This window comes from Aegilops tauschii, chromosome 2 (genome assembly GCF_002575655.3).
Source record: "Aegilops tauschii subsp. strangulata cultivar AL8/78 chromosome 2, Aet v6.0, whole genome shotgun sequence".
Taxonomy (NCBI): Eukaryota; Viridiplantae; Streptophyta; class Magnoliopsida; order Poales; family Poaceae; genus Aegilops; species Aegilops tauschii.
In genome coordinates, this window is record NC_053036.3 from 618,503,665 (window position 1) to 618,521,671 (window position 18,007).

Consider the following 18,007-nt stretch of genomic DNA (forward strand, 5'->3'; position numbering starts at 1 on the left):
GGATCGTGAGTTCGTGGCAGTGGGACGTTACCGAGCTAAACGTGTGCTAAACTCGGAGATGCAATGTGTTCGGTACTTGGATCGGTCGGATCGTGAAGATGTACGACTACATCAACCGCGTTGTCATAACGCTTCCGCTTACGGTCTACGAGGGTACGTGTATGACACTTTCCCCTCTCGTTGCTATGCATCACCATGATCTTGCGTGTGCGTAGGAATTTTTTTGAAATTACTACGTTCCCCAACAGTATGATGTCATAACGGTTCGACCGATAAAGATCTTCGTAGAATATGTAGGAGCCAATATGGGCATCCAGGTTTCGCTATTGGTTATTGACCGAAGAGGTGTCTCAGTCATGTCTACATAGTTCTCGAACCCGTAGGGTCCGCACGCTTAACGTTCGTTGATGATATGGTACTATATGAGTTATGTATGTTGGTGACCGAATGTTGCTCGGAGTCCCGGATGAGATCACAGACATGACGAAGAGCTCCAGAATGGTAAGATAGATATATAGGATGATATGGTTAGGCCAAGGGGTAAGGCCCACGGGGTTTTAAGTCGGTGCAAAAGGAGTTTTGCGGAGGCCAGGGGGCCAAACGCATGAGACCCTGTCGTCTGGCCTGGGCCAGACGCAGGGCCCATGGCGTCTGGGCCAGACGCCAAGGACTGTGGCGTCTAGTCCTGGAAGTCCGAGAAGGACTCTTCCTTGCGGGCAAAACAGACTTTGAGGAGGCTTTTTCTCCAAGTTACGACCCCAGGGCTAAACATATAAATAGAGGGACAGGGCTAGCACCTAGAACACATCAAGAAACACCAAGCCGTGTGCTGGCAACCCCGTCCCTCTAGTTTATCCTCCGTCATAGTATCTGTTGTGCTTAGCGAAGCCCTGCAGAGATTGTTCTTCAACAACACCGTCACCACGCCGTCGTGCTGCCGGAACTCATCTACTACTTCGCCCCTCTTGCTGGATCAAGAAGGCGAGGACGTCATCGAGCTGAACGTGTGCTGAACGTGGAGGTGCCGTACGTTCAGTACTTGATCGGTACAGATCATTAAGGTGTACGACTACATCAACCGTGTTGATAAACGCTTCCGCTTAGCGATCTTCAAGGGTATGAAGATGCTCTCCCCCTCTCATAGCTATGCATCTCCATGGATAGATCTTGCGTGTGCGTAGAAATCTTTTGTTTTCCATGCAACCTTCCCCAACATTAACTCTGCCCCTTCACACCATCATATTTTAATATGTTCTCATGTTTCTGTTTCTTTTCATTAAAATCGCAGAGTTGCATCAACTTTGTAGATAGTTTTGGTACACTATATTGTTGGACAATACCATTAAGCTCCTAACAATTTGGTATTCAGGGTATGCCACTAAAACTCCCGTTTCCCAACCCATCAACTTCCATGCTATTCTAATTTCTGTGGTGATTGTTTATACTACACGTGATTTCTTTTAAATTTTCATCACGGGGGGGGGGGGAGGGGAGCACTTGAGTTTCATAAAAAAGTCTAGAAGCCAGTAATTACTATATGTGATTGCTTTCGGAGTTTTCTCTTATGTAACTAAATTGGTACCCACAACTATTGTTTACTGAAACGCGCGGGCGTTGCCACGTTGAATCAATTGGTGCTTGCTATGCCTCCAATGGCTGGACAGCTAGTAGATCCTGCACTGGAACTTGAGGTAGGTGATTCAGATTTTTCTTCTTCATCATCTATGTCATTACGAGGAGAGTTGATGTGGTTATGGGTATATTTGCTAATGTGGTTGTGCATATGCTTCTTAGTGTAGTTATGTTGTGCTTATTCATAGTCATGTAGGGAGCCACAAGCCCTCTGTGGATCATTCATAGAACATATTGTTCATAAGTTGCTTGACTTCTTGGCTGCAATTGCCAATTGGTCTTTTCGACAAGGGCATAACGGGTTACTTAGTTATAGTTATACTCGCATCATGTTGTATACGACTTTTGTTGATTTGTGCTCCAAAGTTACAATCTAAAGACTGCATGTTCTTCGCTTTAGTTTGTGCAGGCTCGATTGAAAAACCCTCATGTCGTCCATACATTTGTTTTCCAGCAACAACAACAACAACAAGTAGTAACAAGCAGAAGCCAGATCAAACTTGCATGGTGTGCAACATCACGGCAACCAGTGAGGTTTTCCTGTAAGAGCACCTCAGAGGCAAGAGCCATGGGAGGAAAGCCGCTAAAGTTTTGCAACCATTTCCTACAACTGGTCACCTGGAGGAGAATGTGGTAATAAATTAAATACATCATATACACAAATTTTTGTTGCAGCTACTCATAGTTGTGCTGAAATTAAAGAATGCAACATATACATTTTATTGCAATATCCATATCTAATTGCCGAACTACTTCGTAGCTATGTTATTTATTAGGTTGAAATAAATTAGACAGAATGATCAAGTGTGCTATGTATGATGCTAAAAGCATCATAATATCTTGGTATCGCACACATTATATGGAACTTTGAGTCAAATTTACCTGAATTGTGCTTCGCTTTGCACTCGACAAGACATTTATGAATTCAAGTTCGTTTTAAATCCATGAACATGTATGTGGTCTTAGTTTGAGTCCGACTACTATAGATATATGTATACATATATCTAGTGCAACATTCCTTGGTAAATTTTTATATGTCATCTCATTACCAATAATTCGGGACCTTCTATAAAACTATAACAAAAGGGGACCCATTGATGTTTTATATAGTAGATGCAGATTCATTGTTGGTGTATATATATTGTTGATGATCTTTGGTCATTTATGAGCGATAAGAGTATTTGTTATATGTTGTCCAAGACTCTGCTAGTGTTTGTGATTGATGTAGTTCCACTCGAAGGTAAATGGGTTGGCAACCATACCGACCAATGGGGAAAACCCCAATGTGGCCATCCTTCGATGGCTTTCCCAGTGACAAGTTGCAAGGACTAGTACTTGACCTGCATGGTGTGCGTCATCACATCAAGCAGTCGCAAGAACATGCAAGATCACCTCAAAGGGAAACTTCACATGAGGAAGACTATCATGCTTATGCAACCATTTGTCTAAGGAGGATGGGGTAACAAATATGGTTTGGACTTTGCCAACCCTACCCAAATACATCAAACAATAAATGTGTTATTGATGGTGTGCTTAACTATAATATTCATAATTCCATATGCTTCCACCTGAGTCGGTTGTCTTCTCAACTCATTTATTAACCATAATACTACATCCCTCCAAATATGTAACACACCACAAATTTTGATCCTAAGTTTGACTACAAATTTAACTAATGAAATAATAGTTATATGCCATAGAAAATATAGCATTGGATTTGTATTCGAAAGAAGTATCCAGTGCTATAATTTATGTGGCATAACTAATATTTTGTTAGTGAAAGTTGGGTTCAAAGTTGGAGCAGATATTACATGCCTGGGGAGGGAGATTGGGAGATAATTATATAGCCTAATAACATATAGCTATTAAGAGATAATTACTTGGCATGCTAAACATTAGTGAAGCAATTTTGGTAATTGGATCGCCATACTTTGGTAGTTGGTATCATATAGATGTTTAGCAGTAAACATGTTTGTTGCTGAACAATGAAGTGGTCTGGATCATAGAATCAGATATATGTACGGTGTGATGGATTCGGTCCATGCTTTTATAGCGGTAGTAGATGTAGCGTCTGATGGCTATCTTTTGTTTCTCGCAGAGAGAAGTCTGATCTCTAGCTTGTGGTGTCTACATACGTTTTGCTGCTTTTTTTTGAATTTTTTGTTTTCTACTTTATATATATATAAATTGGCTATATAGTTTTTTTTTCAAAAATAGTATTATTTTACTAATATTTAAACATATTCATCCTGTATTAAAACTATTTATCGGTTACAGATAAAATGTTTGTTGTGTATTAGAAATATTCATTATGTATTTTATTTAAAAATATCATTTATTAAAAATGTTCATCGCATACTTAAAATTGTTCATCGTTTATTAAAATTTGTTAATCATATATTTTAAAAAGTTCAAAGCGTAAATAAAAATATATTAATCATGTATTATTTAAATGTGTAATTGAAAACATGGTCATGCAATTATTTAAAAGTGTGCATGTATTTTAAAAATATCCTGTACTTCAAAGAATGCTTGCATATTTAAAAATGTTAGTGTAGTTTGTAAAAGTGTTCACGTCTTTAACAAAAGTACATGTATTTTTATTGTTCATGCATTAAAAACATGATCATGAACTTATTCGCAAAAAAAAAGATACACCATCATGAACTTCTCAAACATATGCTGCAATGGGAATCGGAGCACACAGCACCGTACACGTACCACTAGAAATAAAATGCTGCACTGGGAATCCGGGGCCCATGTTCCATAGCACGGGCCGCATGCCCATGTGCCCGGGCCTGGGACTACCATCATTTGTTTTGGGGAAAGGTTTGGGCATTTCCTATTCGGCTATATAGGCGCCCGTATAGTACGTACATTCAGCAAACAGGCGCACACTCCCTCACCCCATCGCTGCGAGCTGGCCCGGCCAATCATTTTTTCATTTTTTGTTCATTTTTTCTCTTTCTTCGAACGGTTTTGTTTGGTTTTTAAATTTCTTTTTTATTTTTAGTTTCCTTTTTCTTTTGCTAAATGCGTGATTTTTTTTAAATTTCGTGAACTCTTTAAAAAAAAGTATGAACTTTTTCCAAAGTGGATGAACTATTTTCAAATACTTAAACTTTTTTTCCAAAAGCAATGAACTTTTGTCAAAATTGATGAACTCCTTTACAAGTTGACGATTTTTATAAATAAAATGGTGAACTGTTTTCAAAATCGATGGACGTTTTTTCAAATTCGTGATTCAAAAGAGATGTACTTTTTTCAAAATTAATGAACTCCTTTAAAAGTTGATGATTTTGTTAAAAAATAGGTGAACTCTTTTCGAAATCGATGATTGTTTCTTCTAAATTCGATGAACTTTTAAAGAAATAGGTGAACTTTAGAAGAAATCTTGCTTAGGCGAGAATGCGGTGCGCAGCAGGCGACACGCGGTGGCGTGCGACCTACGCGGCGGATCTCCTCGCCGCCCGCTCGGTCACGTTCGACGTCGGCGAGATCGTGCTCCGACACGAGGCGCTCCGTCTGGTCCTTCTCGATGGGGAGGGGCGCACGGTGGACACGCGCTCCCTGCGTGAGCGCGAGTACATCGACATCGGACACATAGTGTCATTCCCGTGCTTTTTTGCCAGGATCTGGGACAGACTTCCGGTGCCATCGGCGGTGCCGGAGCCGGCGATCGATCCCGGTGGACCGTCACGTTTGGATGAGGGGAGGCGCGGCGCAGCGGTACACGGTCGCGTTCCACCGAGGAGATCGAGCGACCTGGGGTTGCTGGGTGCGGGACCTAGGGGTGGCACCCCACCACCCATGGCAGATGCAGCCCACGTGGACGGCGATCCAAGCCGCCATGAGAGACGCGATGCGGGCGCCGCGGGTATAAATCCAAAACCCTACCACCCCCTCGATCTCGATTCCGCCCTCTCCCATCTCTGGGCGGCGCCAAAAAAAACCTAGATCCAGTATCCCCCCTTCTTTCCACTGGTGGCCCGGCAAGGTTGGAGGCGACGAAAGGTCATTCGCGGAGGTCGCGGCCTCTCCGGCGTGGGCTTCTCCGATGGCTGGTGGCGGGGTGGGGGGCGCGGCTACCGGGGCGACAAGCGCGACGGCGGTGGATCCGGGCGGGCGGATCGGGGAGCTGGGCGCTTCGACCGTGGGCGCAAGTTCTCCTGGCGGAGGAACGATGGCGAGGACGACCACGCCTCCTCCAACACCGTCCACTCTACGGGTGCTGCTGATCGATGGGAAGCTGTTGCGGCTGGTCGCCAAGATCCCAGACCCGGTGGGGTTTGGGTGGAGAAGCCCAAGGCCACGTCTGGATCTGGTGGAGGGGACAACACCGACAAGCAGCTTGGGGAGATGCCACAGCGCCGCATGCTGGGCAACCAAAACACTCAGGTGAACCCGCCCATGAACCCTAATGCGTGTCTGATCTGCAAGTCATCTGAGCATATTCCTGCTAGATGCCCGCAAGCCTTTTGTGAGAGATGCAGTAAATTAGGCCATCTTGGTTCTGTTTGTGTTGAGTTTCTTCCTTGGGATTGCATTGCACCGATGTGTGCCTTCTCTGCCAAGGGGCAAGGGTTTTATTACATACATGATTCGTGTACTGCTAGGCAGATGAAAGAGCGTGAGACTAGTGTGGTGGTCACTATTGTGGAGGGGCACACTTCTACTAAGGATATGGAATTTGACTTGTCTCAATACATTGCTACTGGTTGGAGATGTACTGCTAGAGCTATTGGACCTGGTGTTTTTATTGTTAGGTTTCCTAATCGTCGTGATGTTTCCAAAGCTTGCTATATTGGCAGAATGACCTTGAAATCCACTGGTACTGTGGTGAAAATTGACCCCTGGACCTCGGCTCTTGGAGCCAAAGGGGTTATGGAGAAAGCCTGGATTAAAGTCAGCAATAATGTCCCCTTGGAGAAAAGGAATGAAAGGAACTTGGCATTTGTCTCCTCTCTGGTTGGTGTCCCCTTGGAAATCGATGGGGCTACACTTCATCGCCCTGAATATGTGCGTGTGAAAATTGGGTGCAGGACTGTGGATGAAATCCCACCTGTAGCTGAGGCAGTGCTGGGGGATCACTTCTTTGATTTTTATTACGAGCTGGATCACGTGCTGGTCAGGGACCCGGATCATGGGAAAACAACTGTGACTGTTCCTCCTGAATCTGGAAACCATACATTTAAGAAGATGAAAATGCAAGCTACTAATGGAAAAAATGAGGTGGGATCTTCCTCCAATGTTGTTGGTACAGTCATTGGTTCTCAGTGTAAGGGCCAGGAAAAATAACAGGACTCTCCTGAAGATGAGGGCTCGGACGAGTCTCTCGATAACACTCTCCTGATCGACACTCTGGCCATGGAACACGACGAGGCAGAAAGAAAGAAAGGAAAGAGTGATCTACCCTTTGGCAAATAGGCTTTTTGTGCAAATGTAAGCACTTCCCCCCTGGTAAATTCGATAAAGTCTCCTGAAAGTTGTGCAGTTTTGTACAATATGAATAGATCCTATGCTGACACGGTTAAATGTGGTGCCCCTATGAAACCCCTACAGGAGAATGAAATCTTTGAGGGGAAGGGGCTGAGCAAATATATTGTCAAGTCCCCTGATTCGTCGATGGACAACGAGAATGAGGTGATTGCCACCCCACCCCTTGTTACGGAAAAGAATCTACGCTTCAGTTTGCGCAACGCCCAGACTAACCTGATGCGAATTGATGAAAAGGCAGCAGCGATGGCCAAGAAGCGCAATCTAGAAGGTAATAACAGTACTAGCAATACCTTTGATGTTCTTTCTGATACAGAGTTAATCTTACGGGCTGTTAAAATGGGTGTCAATATTCCTGACACAGACTTTGCGAGTATAGATATCCTTCGTGAACTTGAAAAATCTCGAGTTAATGCTTTGAATAATAATAATGAAAGTGTTCAGGATGATAACAAGAGCAACAATCTTTTCTTGATCAATGCCAAAGGGGATAAAACTCCTTTAAGTATGGAATGGGGGGACGAGGGTAATCCTGATTCTGATACAAATGAATTTACCCTGGTGAGATCCAGGAAGAAAAAAGCTAGGAAACCTATGGTGAATGTTAATAGACCTGACACTAGAAGTCAGAGAAATAGGGATATACCCTTGGCCAAAGCGGGTAACCTTGTCCAGCTTCCTAACAAGGTTACCAGGGGGAGAAAAAACACTATGGTTGTCAAATGAGTGGGATATTCTGGAACTGTAGGGGGGCAGAAAAAAGGGATGTCCACCTGCCTCTCAGATCTCATCAAGGACTATTCCCTTGACTTCCTGGCGTTACAAGAAACGATGAAAAAGAATTTCCATAAAAGTTACTTTAGGAAGATTGACCCCTGTGATCTGTTTGCTTGGTGTTGGGTTCCCTCGATAGGCAAATCTAGTGGTATCCTTTGCGGTGTTAAAAAAGAAAAATATGAAGTTGTCTCCTGGAAAGTGGGTAAGTTTATCTTACAAGCCACTATGCACGATGTAGAGAGAGATGTTATCTGGGCACTTGTGGTTGTTTACGGAGCGGCCCAGGAGGAACTCAAGGAGGATTTTCTTGTTGAAATGGCTTCCTTCTGTTCTCACATTGATATCCCATATATAATAGGTGGTGATTTCAATATCTTGAGAGGGGGAGATGATAAGAACAAAAACATGAGACATAATCCTTATGTTGATAAGTTCAATTCGGTGATCAATGCGTTTAGCCTTAGAGAGATTCACTTATCTGGGGGCAAATACACCTGGTCAAATCATCAGGCTCATCCTACTCTTGAGAAGTTAGACAGGGTACTTATGAGCTATTCTTGGGAAGACTTATTTCCCTTGGTTTCAGTTCGGAAACTTGTTAGAGACATTTCTGATCATAATCCCCTCCTTCTCTCCTTGAAAGCTGATAAAACAGAACCCCCTAAGAAGAAAGAATTTTGCTTTGATATTAGTTGGTTGAGCAATGAGTTGTTTTTGCCTAAGGCCAGAGAAATCTGGGGGCAGCCTGTTAACTCGAATGACCCCATAGACATCCTTAATATCAAGCTGAAAAGATTCAAAAGATATTTTAAAGGATGGGGGTCCCATGTTTTTGGTCACGAGAGGAAAAGGAAGAAAGATATTTGTATTGAGCTTGAGGAGATCGAAAAGTTAGAGGAAGAAGGGATTATTGATGCAGAGATTTGTTGCCATAGAGCTTCGCTCTTGGCTGAGCTCAATGTCATTCTAACTAATGAAGAGTTGTTCAGGCTCCAGCAGTCTAGAGAGAGATGGCTTTTGAAAGGTGACCAAAACACTGCGTACTATCATCGCATTGCGAATGATAGAAAACGTAAGAATACTATTCAGTCCTTCGCTGATGGGGATAATGTGATCAAGGGCACAAAAAATTTACTTGATCATGCTACCACATACTATAAGGAGTTGTTTGGGGCCGCCCCAGGAAACCTATTCCACCTTTCTCCTGATACCTGGGGGGAGCATGAGAAGCTGAACGATCAAGATAATAACCGCCTGATCCGTCCCTTCTCTGAGGAAGAGGTCAGGACAGCTTTGTTTGGTATGGAGAGCAATAGAGCTCCTGGGCCTGATAACATACCAGCAGAGTTTTATCACTAGTAGAAAATAGGGCATTGGTTCGGCCCTCGTAATGCCATTAATCCCGGTTCGCTCACGAACCGGGACCAAAGGAGGCAACTGTCCCGGTTCGTGAGCCCAGGGGGCCGGCCGGGCCACGTGGGCCACTGGTCCCGGTTCGTCTAGACCTTTTGGTCCCGGTTCCACGCACGAACCGGGACCAATGCGCCTCGCCCCTGGCCCATGACCATTAGTCCCGGTTTGTGGCACACCTCGCCAACCGAAGGGTCTCGGGTTGGTCCTCGTTGCGGTCAAAGTTTAGTCCCACCTCGCCAACCGAAGGGCGCTCACACCGGTTTATAAGCCCGTCCCTCTCTGCCTTGTTGAGCTCCTCTCAAAATGAAAATAGATGCCCTTATACAGGGAATTTGACCTAAATTCAGAGTGAATTTCTTTGAAATTCATAGAAATTTATTATGAATTTAGGTTGAATTCTCTCTATAGGCGCATCTATGCTCTTTTTTTTATGTTGGGGTTGGCGATCTTTACAGACTTTTTGTGTGTTGAATATGCACCATTCAAAATCAGTCTCTGCTTTGAATGGTTCATTTTGAACACACAAAAAGTCTGGAGTTCAAATAAGTTCAAGAAAATGAAATCCCTTTGTAACAGATGAGTTTTCGTCCGAAACCCTCATACTTCGAAAGAGATTGTCCATTTTGTTCACGAAGTGCATCCACCTTTTGCCGGGACCCTCTCAACTTTTTAGCACATGCTATGTGGGTGAAATGATGATACCATGCCAACTTTCAACCTTTTCAGAGTTCATTTGTAGGGCTTTTCAATTTCAAGTTCATTTGAAATACTTTTCAATTTTAGGGTCTTATAGCTCAAAATAATTAGTAAATGCATGAAAAATAACAAATGAAGTCAGAAAGGATTGAAAAATGATGATGTGGATTTGAATGGTGCATTTTGAACACCCAAAAAGTCAGGAGTTCAAATAAGTTTTAAAAAATAAAATCCCTTTGTAACAGACGAGTTTTCGTATGAAATCCTGATACTTTGAAAGAGATTGTCCGTTTTGTACACGAAGTGCATCCAGTTTTTGCCGTAACCCTCTCAACTTTCTTGCACATGCTATGTGGATGAAATGATGATACCATGCCAACTTTCAACCTTTTCAGAGTTCATTTGAAATGCTTTTCAATTTTAGGGTCTTATAGCTCAAAATAATTAGTAAATGCATGAAAAATAACAAATGAAGTCAGAAAGGATTGAAAAATGATGATGTGGCTTTGAATGGTGCATTTTGAACACACAAAAAGTCAGGAGTTCAAATAAGTTTTAAAAAATGAAATCCCTTTGTAACAGACGAGTTTCCGTATGAAATCCTAATACTTTGAAAGAGATTGTCCGTTTTGTACATGAAGTGCATCCAGTTTTTGCCATAACCCTCTCAACTTTCTTGCACATGCTATGTGGATGAAATGATGATACCATGCCAACTTTCAACCTTTTCAGAGTTCATTTGAAATGCTTTTCAATTTTAGGGTCTTATAGCTCAAAATAATTAGTAAATGCATGAAAAATAACAAATGAAGTCAGAAAGGACTGAAAAATGATGATGTGGCTTTGAGTGGTGCATTTTGAACACACAAAAAGTCAGGAGTTCAAATAAGTTTTAAAAAATGAAATCCCTTTGTAACAGACGAGTTTCCGTATGAAATCCTAATACTTTGAAAGAGATTGTCCATTTTGTACACGAAGTGCATCCAGTTTTTGCCGTAGCCCTCTCAACTTTCTTGCACATGCTATGTAGATGAAATGATGATACCATGCCAACTTTCAACCTTTTTTCAGAGTTCATTTGAAATGCTTTTCAATTTTAGGGTCTTATAGCTCAAAATAATTAGTAAATGCATGAAAAATAACAAATGAAGTCAGAAAGGATTAAAAATGATGATGTGGCTTTGAATGGTGCATTTTGAACACACAAAAAGTTAGGAGTTCAAATAAGTTTTAAAAAATAAAATCCCTTTGTAACAGACGAGTTTTCGTATGAAATCCTGATACTTTGAAAGAGATTATCCGTTTTGTACACGAAGTGCATCCAGTTTTTGCCGTAACCCTCTCAACTTTCTTGCACATGCTATGTGGATGAAATGATGATACCATGCCAACTTTCAACCTTTTCAGAGTTCATTTGAAATGCTTTTCAATTTTAGGGTCTTATAGCTCAAAATAATTAGTAAATGCATGAAAAATAACAAATGAAGTCAGAAAGGATTGAAAAATGATGATGTGGCTTTGAATGGTGCATTTTGAACACACAAAAAGTCAGGAGTTCAAATAAGTTTTAAAAAATAAAATCCCTTTGTAACAAACGAGTTTCCGTATGAAATCCTGATACTTTGAAAGAGATTGTCCGTTTTGTAAAGAAGTGCATCTAGTTTTTGCCGTAACCCTTTCAACTTTCTTGCACATGCTATGTGGATGAAATGATGATACCATGCCAACTTTCAACCTTTTCAGAGTTCATTTGAAATGCTTTTCAATTTTAGGGTCTTATAGCTCAAAATAATTAGTAAATGCATGAAAAATAACACATAAAATAAATAAGTAATTAGAAACAAAATAATATAAACTTTATTAAAAATATATAAGTAGAAACTTAATAAAATAAACTTTAATAAAATTTATGAAACTAAAATTAACAAAGTATTTTCTGTTCAAAACATTATAAGAAACCTCTAGTATTATTGAAACTAAAATCATATAAAATTGATGCAACTAAAATTATCGAAGTATTCTCTGTTCAAAATCATTAAAAGCAAAAAGAATTTTCATAAAGAACTTTTTTTGATAGAAACTTTAATAGCAAAAAGAATTATCATAAAGTAAAATAAATAAGTAATTAGAAACAAAATAAAATAAATTAAATAAGTTTTTTGTTGTAAGTAGAAACAAAACAAAATAAATAAAGCAAAATAGAAAAAAAAACAGGCAAAAAATGAAAAATATGCCACCTACTAGGCCACCACGGCCTGAATACGACTAGAAACCCATCGATGGGCCAGGATTCAGGCCCGCAGAAGGCCCAGTAAGCCCATCAGGCATAGTAGTGACAATTAGGCCCGTAAGCCTGCAATGGAGAGGAGTTCGAGAGGGGTGCGGCAGTGGGGCTTATAAACCACTGCACGCCCCTCTCAACTAGCTAGGTGGGACTAAACTTTCGACGCGGGCGCAGCAGCACAAGGCCTTTGGTCCCGGTTGGTGGAACCAACCGAGACTAAAGGTGTGCATTGGTACCGGTTCGTGGCGCCAACCGGTACCAATGCCACCCCTTTAGTCCCGGTTGGTGCCACCAACCAGGACCAAAGGCCGCCCCTTCCCGCCCTTTGGGCTGCTGAAAAGAGGCCGTTGGTCCCGGTTGGTGGCACCAACCGGGACTAAAGGTGGTGTTGGTCCCGGTTGGTGCGACGAACCGGGACCAAAGCCTTTCCTATATAAGAAACACTTGGCGAAAATTCAGAATTTCATCGCCAGTTGCCCTCGACGACGCTGACCTCCTCGACGCCGTAAGGCTACCCGCCACTGTCGCCGTCGCCCGTGCCCCCGAGCCAACGCCGAAGCCGTCCGTCGCCCCCGAGCCCACGCCGTCGCCCTCTGCCGCCCCCGAGCACGCCCGGCCGCGCCCCTGCGCCACGACCCGCCCCCGCCGTCGTCGTCGTCGCTGGCCACGCCCCTGCCCTGGCCCGCGCCCCCCACCGTGGCCGTCGCCGACGCCCTCGCCGCCCCCGTCGTCGCCCTCGCCGGCCGCCCCCGATGTGAGCCGCCGCCACCACGGCTCTGTTCAGTGCTTTTTTTTCATATAATGTGTATTATTTTTTTGTTCATTGCATTTTTTTCATATATATATATAATGTATATATGTATGTGGTAGCTATATGATGAATGTATGTGGCTATGTATGTATGAATATAATGTTCATAGCATTTTTTTGTTTATATATGTTTTTTTTCATATATGTATTAATTTTTTATTTAGGTTGTTAGTAGATATCGGTTTTAGGTTAGTGCATTTTAGGTTAGTGTAGAGGAAAAAGTAAAATTAGTAAGTACTACTTGATTTTAGGTTAGCGCTTAGTAGTTGAACTAGTTGATTTAATAAAACTACTTTATTTTACTATATATAGAAGTAGTTTATTTTTAGTAAGTACTAGTTTATTTTTTTGGTTAAAGCAATTATTCCCGCATCGACGTCGACGATGCCAATCCCGCATCCTCGTCGTCGACTCGGCGGAGGAGGCCGGCTTGATCAGAGGGGCCATGTCCGGGACTGGGCTCCGCCGGGCTGGTTTTGGGAGGTGCTACCTTCCGGGGGGCGTAGGTTGGTGAGGAGCCAGCCCGTCGTTGACCCGATCCTTGTTTGGTGGCGGTCGCGTGGGCCAGTGACGGTGCCGAGGCTTCCGGACACCACGAAGGTGGTACGTCACCGTGTCAGCGAGGAGGACCAACACGTCCGTCGCTACATGGTTGCGTTGGAGGGCAGGTTCGACAATACCTAGCAGGTTCTTCAGGGATCTCACTGGAGCTATGACCCTGTGATGGTTCCTTCCCTTTGGGTGTCCACCGCCGCGCCGATACCCGTCGGGCGCTACGGTTCTAGCTGTACTGGCGATATGTATGATAGTATTCGAGGTGTATTAGTGATAATATTCAACGATGTACGGACGCATGGAGATGATGTAGTTTTGCTTATAATTGAATGCATCCTAATTTGAATACTACTTTATTTTGTGATTTGATTTTGCTTATTGAATGCTCAAATTGGAAAACTACTCCTACTTTGAATGCTAAAATTGGGGAGCACTATGCAAGGCGTATGCATATGATTAGTTGATGGCTTATAGGGTTTTTGTTTTCGCAGAAATCTAGGAGCCCCCCTTCATCATCCCCGCCGTCATCCCCGTCAGCGACCCCCTCCGACCTCGAGGTGAGACCAGCCACGAACCGGTTTTAGAAAGATAATTAAACAATATTTCGGGTTGACTTTAAGTCTATTGAGTCTCCACCATATATGAGAGGATGAAGAATCCCGACTGTTGTCGTGGGGGTAGCTTCTCCTTCGTTCCCGTGTGCTAGACAATTTGGTGTAATGCACTCGGGAACGAAAGGAAGGAGCTACCATCACCGACTGTCGCAAATGTCTGAGAGGAATCAGTGAGGGAGAGTTTCACCATATATATATATATATGTATGAGAGGACGAAGAATCCCGACTGTTGTCGTGGGGGTCGCTTCTCCTTCATTCCCGTGTGCTAGACATTTTGGTGTAATGCACTCGGGGATGAAAGGAGGAGCGACCATCACCAACGGTCGAATCTATACACCACGTGAGCTGAGAGTTTTCAAGAAAAGACTCGACAAACCGATAGTCAACCCGTGATGAATAATAATGATCTAACTTAGGTTTTTAGTACATATATTTAATTGTAGACGTTTAATATTTGAATTATGAACATAGGAAATGTCGTACTCGGACGACAAAAGTCTCCCGGGGGAGTGCGACTGGTGCCACGACGACCGAGGTCTGTGCAACAGGCCTCACCTGGACGAAGATCGGCGCTTCAGTATTAAGCTGGAGGAGACCTTCGATGTTGAAACGGTACGCAACGACGATAAGTGTTATTTTTTCGTAATTAAGCACGACTTCAACTATTTCAACGTGTACTTTTCATCTTTTACAATTCGACTAGCTTTAGCTTATCCCATGCCATGCAAGATGCTACGTCTTGGAGAGGATGGGTTTTGAAGACCATGAAAGTATGGAAACAAAGAAAATTCACCTAAGGACCCATCATGATATAGATTTTGAAGTAAATCTGTATAATTCTGAGAGCGTAACCATTTTGATTGCAAAAATTGGGAAACATTTTGCAAGATGTATGGTTTTGATGAGGGTATGCTTGTCACCATGGATCTTGGTGATCCTGACATCGAGCAAGACAATATGGACATTTGGGTCCTTGTTGATACGCCTCCAATTCTACCGCTATGTGAGTTTCTCAAACATAGTTATTAGCTAATTTATATTGTTCATTTCAAAATAGTTGACAGCTTATTTTCATTGACAGCTTATTTTGATTGTTCAAACAATGTGCGGAACATGGTAGACAGAACCTACTACACCGATGGCTCTGAGTTAACTTATAAGGAGAAAACTCATCTGGTCGGATTTTGTACTGATCTTGAGAATTACAATATCTATTGTAAAACTCCTCCACATTATGGTCAATACGTGCCACTAGTGCACGTGTTGAACTACGGTAACTACTATGGAGATACACTGGTAAGATTTCTTACTATTACGACATCCGTGCATCTTTTGCATACTTCTAAAACTAGTACATCATTGCTAACTATGAAGTTATTACTATGTTTTTCAACAGATAATCCCAGAGGATTGTGTGCCTCATTTGATGTATCAGAATGGTAGCCTTGATGTTTTGAACATACAACCAGGTCATCCTACGAATCTCAACTATCCATACCGGATTTCTAAAAGAAGTGGAGACATGAAAATCAAAGAATGGAAAAAATGTATGGACAGTCGCAAGGAGGTTCTTGGAAGCAAAATGAAGCGAAGCGCAAAAATTGGAGACATGATGATCTCCATTCTCCATAATGGAGAGTCGGGGTCTATATTGTTTTATGCTATTTTACTTTAAAGAGGGTATTTAGGTCCTACCTAATACTGATGATCATGTGCTAAGAACAATTAAGTAGGGTTGGTTCGATGACTATGAGGATGATGATCGTATGACTTGTTATTAATAACGAGTAGAAGTTGTATGATGATGATTAGTAGGACTTGTTATTATGATGATGCATGATGCGGGCATGAAGAGTTATTATATATCAGTGGGTGAAATGAATATGGATTGGAATGAAGTGAAGGCAACAAGCATGTGGTGCATGTCGAAAGTAGTACCAATCCAAACTTGATCAAGTTAGGATTAATATTACTTTCGACATGCACCACATGTTGCCTTCACTTTAATCTAAGCCATGTTTAGGCATAGCAGTAGCGTTGGTAAATCAAGCACGGAAATAAGAGAGGACAGTTCTCCCTGTTAGCTAGCTTACACACCCTAAATTACCCCCTAAACCCTCCCCCCTTTCAAAAAAACAAAAACCCCAGCCACTGAAATGCTGACGCGTGGATGCCTTTTGGTCCCGGTTGGTGTCACCAACCGGGACCAAAGGTCCTCCTGCCTGCGCTGGCCGCAGCGGCCACGTGGAGGCCCGGGCTAGGGCATTAGTAACGATCCTTTAGTCTCGGTTCAACAACTGGGACAAAAGGCCCTTACCAACCGGGACAGATGACCCTTTTTCTACTAGTGTATAAAGCTTGTTGGGATTTTGTTAAGGTAGATATCATGCGCATCTTTGAGGCCTTCCATACTGGAACATTGGATGTTGCCCGGCTGGACTATGGTGTAATTACACTGATTCCTAAAATGACAGGGGCTAAGAAAATCCAGCAATTCTGCCCCATTTGCCTCCTTCGCTGCCCCTATAAACTAATTACAAAGGTGTTGGATAACCGTGTAGCTATCTACGCGGATAAGCTGATCAGCCGTCACCAAAATGCCTTCATTAAAAACAGAAACATCATGGATGGAGTTTTGTCTTTGCATGAGGTTCTACATCACACTCACAATAAGAGAAAAATTGGAGTGGTTTTAAAGCTTGATTTCGGAAAAGCTTATGACAAAATCAATTGGGATTTCCTTCTGGAATGTCATAGGATGAGGGGTTTTAATGATAAATGGTGCGGATGGATTAAAAATATCCTGAATAACGGCACGGTGAGCATTAAATTGAATAATGAGACTGGGCCTTACTTTGTGAGCCGCAAAGGGGTTCGCCAGGGCGATCCCCACTCACCCTTCTTGTTTAACCTAGCGGTTGAGTGTCTCTCGAAGATGATTTTCAATGCTCAAAAAGAGAAATTGATTACTGGCTTAGCCTCTGACCTTATTGAGGGGGGTGTTGCCGTGTTGCAATACGCAGATGACACGGTGTTATGCTTTGAACATGACACCTCTGCTGCAATAAACCTCAACTGCTTCTTTATATGTTTGAACTTATGTCAGGTCTGAAAATAAACTATCTCAAAAGTGAAATCCTGTGTGTGGGGGTGACAACAGTATCCTAAGTTACTATGCGGAACTTTTTAACTGCCAAATTGGTCACTTTCCTATGCGTTACTTAGGAGTGCCAGTTAGTTTTTCCTCTCTTAGATGCCTTGAGTGGATCTTTGTTGACGAGAAATTTGGCAAGTGTTGTGAAGCCTGGATAGGCAATGCTGCTTCATCGGGTGGCAGGCTTACGCTGCTAAATTCCTTCTTGTCTAGTATAGTCTTTTACTATATGGCTATGTTCCTTCTCCCTAAAACCTTCATTGAAAAACTGGACAAGAGGAGACGACGGTTTTTCTGGCAAAGTTGGGAGGGACGAAAAAGATATCACTTGGTCCGTTGGAGCAGAGTGTGCCGCTCCAAAGACAAGGGTGGTCTGGGTGTAAAGGACTTACGTAAACAAAATATCAGCCTCCTAGTAAAATGGTGGTGGAAACTTGATACTCAAAATGGGCTTTTGCAAGATATCGTTAAGGCCAAATACTTGAAAAGGGATACGGTTGCCACGGTGAAAAGCAAGTTCAATGATTCTCCCATCTGGAAAGATATTATGAAAGTGAAAGATACATGCGGGGTA

At 42.6% G+C, this 18,007-nt stretch overlaps 1 protein-coding gene across 1 annotated transcript; it reads left to right on the forward strand.

The window, feature by feature from the left end:
• Positions 1-5,544: 5,544 nt before the first annotated feature.
• On the forward strand, positions 5,545-16,140 carry LOC141041829 (uncharacterized). The gene is made up of 6 exons (XM_073509295.1): positions 5,545-6,030; positions 14,155-14,220; positions 14,751-14,891; positions 14,989-15,282; positions 15,361-15,575; positions 15,676-16,140. Exons 1-5 carry the CDS (start codon positions 5,992-5,994, stop codon positions 15,397-15,399), a joined length of 579 nt encoding a protein of 192 aa, XP_073365396.1. The 5' UTR covers positions 5,545-5,991; the 3' UTR covers positions 15,400-15,575; positions 15,676-16,140.
• Positions 16,141-18,007: the final 1,867 nt, after the last annotated feature.

Excerpts from the sequence above, each read along its gene's own strand:
- LOC141041829 (XM_073509295.1), top strand. The coding sequence starts at position 5,992 with ATGCCACAGCGCCGCATGCTGGGCAACCAAAACACTCAG. Across the intron at positions 14,221-14,750 it reads CGACCCCCTCCGACCTCGAG|GAAATGTCGTACTCGGACGA; the intron begins GTGAGACCAGCC and ends TTATGAACATAG. Across the intron at positions 14,892-14,988 it reads AGACCTTCGATGTTGAAACG|CTTATCCCATGCCATGCAAG; the intron begins GTACGCAACGAC and ends GACTAGCTTTAG.